At 33.6% G+C, this 7063-nt stretch overlaps 1 protein-coding gene across 2 annotated transcripts in view; it reads right to left on the bottom strand.

Moving 5' to 3' along the window:
• Positions 1-4643: 4643 nt before the first annotated feature.
• LOC145680597 (targeting protein for Xklp2 homolog) overlaps positions 4644-7063 on the bottom strand; it is an 80482-nt gene continuing 78062 nt past the window's right edge. For both annotated transcript variants that reach the window (XM_081751273.1, XM_081751274.1), the window contains exon 12: positions 4644-5630. In XM_081751273.1, coding sequence (XP_081607399.1) covers positions 5436-5630 — 195 coding nt within the window. In that variant the 3' untranslated portion in view covers positions 4644-5435. The remainder of the gene's footprint in view (positions 5631-7063) is intronic.

Here is a 7063-nt window from a genome sequence, read left to right as displayed (position 1 = left end):
TTTGTGAATAAGTGACGATTTAACTAAATCTCGACTTCGGTGGTAAGAGGGGGGAGATTAAATATTAACTTGACAAACGAAACTGACTTCCCAATTTTTTTCGAAAAGTACAGAATGTGAAAGCGTAACTGAGAAGCATTCGGGGTTAATTTTGTTTTTCTAAAAGTGTACCTAACAATTACAACTCAAGAAAGGAATTCAGCTACGTAATTACTTGGAGAAAACTCATTAAAAAGCGACTTAGTTCTTTGCTAAAGATTTTCTGTTAGAATTATAGAGACGTTCTAATAAAATAACTACCTTCAATTTTTTGCTTTAAATCGTCGCCTTTTTTTAAATAAATAACGTCATCTGTAGTATTTTTTTTGTGTGTTATGTTAGCTTAAAAAATGTACTAGTAAATGTCTCCAATAATTAAAAAATGGAACAGGTATTATTATTCAATACCATAAGATGTTTGACTTTATAATTGACTTCGTTAACATATTGTGTTAGCTGGAAACTATAGTAGAAAGCAACAAAAAAACAATCGAAACTACAATGATAAAACACTTTTAAGATCTTAAACAGATGGTTGATTCCAAGTCCAGTTGCTGAGGCCAGTTTTTTTTTTTTTTTTTTTTTTCATCATTAAAAAGCACTTTTATCTCATAGTAGTTTCACGTTTGTTGAGTTTCAATTGATGGCAAACTATTTCTGAAAGTTCAATTCTTGCAAAGACTGTCAGACATAAAATAACATGACGTCAGTTAGACTCACCACCATCATATAAATTCACTTTTCACATTAGATTTGAGACCTTTCTGTAACAGACACAATGATGCATTATCTAGTCAAAGTAATTAATATTTAATTAGTAATCATTATATTTACGGAGAATATTCTGGAAAATACTATAATAACTAGCATATTTATTGCTGTGTGAAATCTTTCAGTTTAACGCCTCACAATTATGCTCTTTAGGCTGAGGAAGACTATGATTAAAGTAAGTGAATGATGGGCAAATTGGTGAAATTAGAATGTGGGAGAAAACGGGGTTACCCCGAGAAAACCTACGGACACGATGTTGTCCACCGCAAAGTTACTTGGCCGGGGATCGAACCAAGGGTTCACACACAGAGGTAAGCACTACCACTGAGTCACCGTGACCCCCACATATATTCATTGTTGTGTTTAAATGCTGCAAATAGTTGTTTTACTTAAGGGTTTCCACTACAGGGAAATTAAACTAATTTTAGTGTTTTTCTATACTATCTTCAAAACAAATAAAAATATTCGTAAAACAGAAACGTAGTGAACTAGACAATACGATTTTGCATGTGATACGGTACCGTTATCACAACTAATCTATCTGCTTTCGATTTGCATTTTGTGCGGATTCTATAAATAGCGGCATACCAAAAGCAGATAGGTGAATTGTGGTAAAGGTATCACATGCAAAATCGTATTGTCTAGTTCACTACGTTTCTGCTTTTCGAATATTTTTATTTATTTTGAAGATATTACAGAAAAACTAAAATTAGCTGTAGTTTAATTTCACTGTAGTGAAGACCCTTAAGGAATTTATCATGAAGATTTTCTGAACGCTAATTCTACAGATATTACATTCGCATCAGTAAATTTTGAATATAGTCGACACAGGGATTGTGCAAAAGCAGACATTTTCGCTTGACTTACAAATATCCTGCAAATGATCATATCAATGTTGTTAACCGTATATTTCTCAAGTGAATTTAATACCGCTTCAAGTTATTGCGATATTTTAATAATTGTTCATCCATGAACTTAATAAACATTTATGCACATTTTATAATCTTTTTATTTAATTGTAAAATATTTGTTATTGCAATTATTGCAGTATAAAAATTTTCAGTCAGACAATAGAACAGTAAATTTCCATTAAATTTACCGTCTTCGGTCTCATATAATATATAATCTCCCCGATACAAGCATATGTGTTTCACTATGTTACCATCATTTACTTTCCAATTACCATATTGACCTTATTTGTATAGTATACCGTCCAGTTGTATAAATGTTCAGTGTTGTCTTTGTGTTAGAGAAGAAACACCTCATCTAGTTCTTTCCCATGTAGTACGGTGCCAAGAACCAACGACACGTTGCCACGTTGGATAGCAATAGATATGCGTTGAGTCTTGATGGCAATTGGAGCAAAAATAAATTTATCAAGGAAGTTATCTTTTTATTGTTACTGGCGAGGTAAGTTTATTTAACAGCTCTATTCGCGACTTGTATCTTCGGAATTTGACATTCAATGAAGAAAAGAAATGAACTTCTGTCAAGGCTTTTTCTTTTCAGCACCACTACTAAAGCCGCATTTAGTCAAAGCCCCTCCAAAATAATTTCTCATATACTGGCAGTGAAATTGAAAACAACTTAGTAAATTTGAGAATGATTCAGAGTGTAAGTTTCCTGAAAGCTCTTTTCCTTCTCTTGAGAAGTCGAAGCCTCCACATAGATTGTGACAACTCTACTGATATGCTATAACATTGAAAACGTTGAAGGTCCGTATTCGTGGTCTGAAGTTTATTTTTTGAAAGCTCTTTTCATTCTCGAGGTACAGTTGAATCTTTCCAAACTAGACTCCTATCGGACCTACTAGCAAATCGACGATGACGGTAAACACGTATGAAAGCAGCTAGCTTTATTATTATTATTATTATTATTGACTGAAAATGAAATACCTAATATTGTAATGAACACTGCATTCATTAATATGCGAGACCTAAGGAAATACTTCTTGGTTATATTTCGAGATGCTCGAGACAAATTCCAGGTCAGACGACGAAACTTCTTTGTGAGGATTCTAATTTTCAAATCTTTATGATCTACATTATTTTTTTAAATCGTAATTTTGCATTACTTGCAAAATTTCAAATACCCATAGGTTTTTTTTTTTTTAATTACAGTACATGATTGCCTCATTTTATGGTAGGCAAAGATGTTTAAAGAAAAAAAAAAAGGCACTTACTAGATTTCAACACGTGAACATCGGATGATAGAGAGAGAGAGAGAGAGAGAGAGAGAGAGAGAGAGAGAGAGAGAGAGAGAGAGAAAATATGCGTACTACTCACTATGAAAAATGAAATGAAACCGTTCAGTTTAACCCGCCGGACTACGCCCGTTAGGTTAAAGGAGACGAATTAGGGCAAGGGAATGATGATGGAAAAATTGGTGGAATGATAATGCGGGAGGAAGCGGGAATACCCGAGAAAACCCACGGACAGTATGTTGTCCATCCAAACTTAATTGGCAGATCAAATTAGGTTTTGGTTGCCATTTGTTCTTCGTTTACTCTTAACAATGCTAAACCTCATGCATTTTTTTTATGTAAAGTATTATCGTGATAATAGCGTAATGCTTTATGCAAACCACATTCTTTCCTAGTTCCAAATACGTACTTGCGTATGTCTATCTCATCCTCCCCCGTCTCCATATCTTTTCAGCGGTGGAGCTAAATGATCAGTTCTTACCGTTGTAGCAGAGGTCAGAGTTCGTGGAAATATATAAACTGTAAGTCCATCCCTGTCTTGGCAATAAAGAAACGTTAAACTACACACAAAATCACAGTTAAATATTTCAACATTGAAAGAGACGTTTTTGAGTTCCTCTATATAAGTACTAAAAATACTGTTGAATTTTAATTAAGGTAATCTAGACAATCAGGAGATTTTGTCAACAGCGATATTCAAAAATACGAGGTTTACAAAAATAATTTTATCAAGTTGTATAATGCAGATAATGCACTACTCCGTTTCACTCAGGTGTCATACAGAGGCAACCACTGTATAGTTTGGACCTGGCAACAATTTATACGACGCAATTTTAATCATATGAGTTAATGAGTTTATACAGTATAAGTTAAAGAATTGTCATTGTTTACACGAAATTTTAGAAGCAAGAATTCTCTTAAACTTAGGACGTAATTACAAGACGCGTTTTTGTTATGTATATTTATCCTCTTGTTTTCCATGTCTGACTGACGAAGAGAGCCGCGAACTCCTGAAGAATTTCAAAAATATTTGGAAATATACCTATCTTCCCTTGGCGAAATCTCAAGTTAACTAAGCTAAGATCTATATGACAAATAATCCACTTTCAATGGTATTGAAGAAATATCGTGAAAATGGAATTCTAAATAGGAGCAACGTTCGTGGTGAAAGCTCAAAGTTTATTTAGAAAACTGCACCTTAGAGTATATGTCAGTAATCGTCATTCCCTTTTTCCCTGTTGTTCTCGTAGAGTTTTAATGCCTGTATTTGCCATTTATTTAAGGTTGATCTGGAATAACCATTTTGTGTTCCTAAATCATATAACTTATTTATTTGTTCCTGAATGTCATTTCCTAGAATACTGATTTATACTCTAAAGAGAAAACGTCTTGATTTGTCTAAATACAAATCAGCTAAAACGACTAACACAAAATTTCATATCCGAAGAGAACTTTCTTAATAGTCGAAAATATATTGATTAGTCTAAACTTGCATAAAAAATGTTTTCCCTTATTACCAAAAAAATCGATCCGGCTTACAAAAATTTGGATTGAAAATCTAAGCTCCTTTCTATAAAGTAAGCACTTCAATGTGGTTTATTTGCACTCCAAACGAAAACAAGAAATAAAATACACTATTTTAAAAATTTATTGTATATTTAAAACACTACACTACATTAGAAGTCAAATATTCGTTTTTTTTAAATATATATTTAGATTCTTAATAGTACTCACAAAATATATATATATACATATTTTGAGACCCTTTACATCGTAAATTTAGTTTATGGATATCTCCTTACTACTATAAAAGTACAATATCGTAACAGAAGGCCCAACGTCCAGTCAATACGACGCTTTGATGTTATTTTGGTAAAATCAGATGCATTTAAAATATTTCTGAAATGAACAACTTGTTGAATAATTGTCCAACAATAATGATACATTGAATATACTGAGACAATGCAACAACTTTCAACACATTCTTACTCGAAATTCTCTACCTTCAATCGTGAGCTTCAAGTTCATATATATATACACACACACATACGTAATAATTTCAGTCTTACAAGTCTTAGCACTCACTCATTCCTTATAACTTCCTAAAAGGACGATAATACTTGAACATTAATCTTATAAAACTAACCAGGTCACTACAAGTTAAAACTTACGAAAGAAATAGTTTGATAGCAAAGCACACACAATATAAGATTTAAATACAAAAGAATCCTTATTTACAAATGAAGCACCTGCTAAAATTCTTATCTTGTAACAATCCTCGCAGGAAAGCTGACACTTATCACATCGTTCCCAACTGGGATAACCACAATTGTTTGTCTCCACTGTACTGTAGATCAATAAAAAATTATTCACCATTAAAAGGAAATCAAAATTTGATATTATCTAAATTCACAATTTGTCACTAATCGTCGCTCATATGTGAATGTTTGGAATGAGAGAGGGAAGAAAATTTGGGACTCTGTGGGTCAGTTAGTGGTTTGTCCGAAGGGAGGATCTCTGGTGGTGGCTGCAGGACGAAAGGTCGAGCCTTGTGAACCGCTTGACGACGAAGTTTTGCTATTTCCTCCTGTCGGGCTTGTTCCTCTTCCATTTCTCTCTGTAAAACAAACCAATTAGTTACCAACAATAACACTTTTCTATTCTACACAAAAGCAAATAATGCAATTTGAAGTAAAGTACGTGTATTTGTTTCTTACTTTGACTTTATTATACCATAATTACAATAGCAATTAGTAAAAGAAACATTGTTAGAACTTCATCCAAGCAACATAAAAATTTGTAAGGAAAGATTCAAAAAAACAAATGAAATTAAGTTTTATGTTTCACTTTCCATGGTTATTCTTGTGCATCGTCTTTCTCTCCAACGTTGTAAGCCTATGGATACGTGAACCATGATATAGTTGTCACGAAAATTTAAATAAGAAGCAGGTTCGTTGCTAAACGTAAAGGTCCCACAGAGACAATAGAATATACATCTTCAATACATGTTCTTGCGGAACCAGACAGCAATTGCCCGCTAAGGCGCGAAAAGTCGCGTAAATCAATTGGGTTGAGCGATATTTCGCTGCTTCTTAGATCGCTCGATTCAGAGGTTACCTTGTTTTTGGTGAAATTATTACAAATTTAGTAACTTCGAGCTTTAGGATTACTATTCGATTTCGCATATCGACCTCGATCGTGACATTAAACTTTAGATTCACTAATTTCCGAATTACATCAGCGTAAAATATGGCATTATTGTCAAAAGTAGATCGGTTACAAGGTTTACTGACACTAGTAATAAATATATTAGTACCCAAACATATGTATTATCAATAGTACCACTTGCGGTGGGTGTCACATATGTTAAACTAATGTTACAGTTCGAACAGAAATGTGTATATTACCCCCTGCAAAGAACTCATAACATCACTCATACCTTCTCCATCCTTGTTTGTACGAATAGGTTATTCTTCTTAGAGTTTCAATTTTCTTCTTTAATATGACACTTACGTTGTCTTCATGGCGGTAAGCGCATTTCTTCACGACTTTTTCCCCTTTCTTCACCACAGCCTCTGTAATAATTATATGGTCATTTTTTTCTCTCTTTCCAGAGTACCCGCTCGTTTAGATTTCTCATAGAACTGTTTAATTCCTTTAATTTTCCTCTTGGCAGTTTACTTTATCGCACATCTGTCTTACCAGTAGCTCAATTTTGGATACTTCTTTAGTTAAATCTATTCTCTACTCTTCTCTCTTCGTTTTCATTTCATTTTTGAGTTCCTGATTCAGCTGTCTACTTTCACGTTCATGTTCTTTAATTTCTTCCCGCATTATTTTATTTTCCGGCTTGAGAGAACCCATAGCTTCCAATGTTGTTCCAGCTTAAACTCTCAAAAACAGTAAATGCCCCATAATCATTTTCATATTAAATCCTTTCTTGGATTTGGACTTAACTCGAGATGAATCTCCCTTTCCCGTACCAGAGTTAACTTCAGAACTACCTTTGTCCACACTAGCGTTCACGCAGCGCTTGTTTCAATCAATCTT

The sequence above is a fragment of the Thermobia domestica genome, chromosome 3 (assembly GCF_964235325.1).
Source record: "Thermobia domestica chromosome 3, izTheDome1.hap1.1, whole genome shotgun sequence".
NCBI classification, from domain to species: Eukaryota; Metazoa; Arthropoda; class Insecta; order Zygentoma; family Lepismatidae; genus Thermobia; species Thermobia domestica.
The sequence above is the reverse complement of the archived record's forward strand: the minus strand, read 5'-3'. Positions and strand labels throughout refer to the sequence as shown.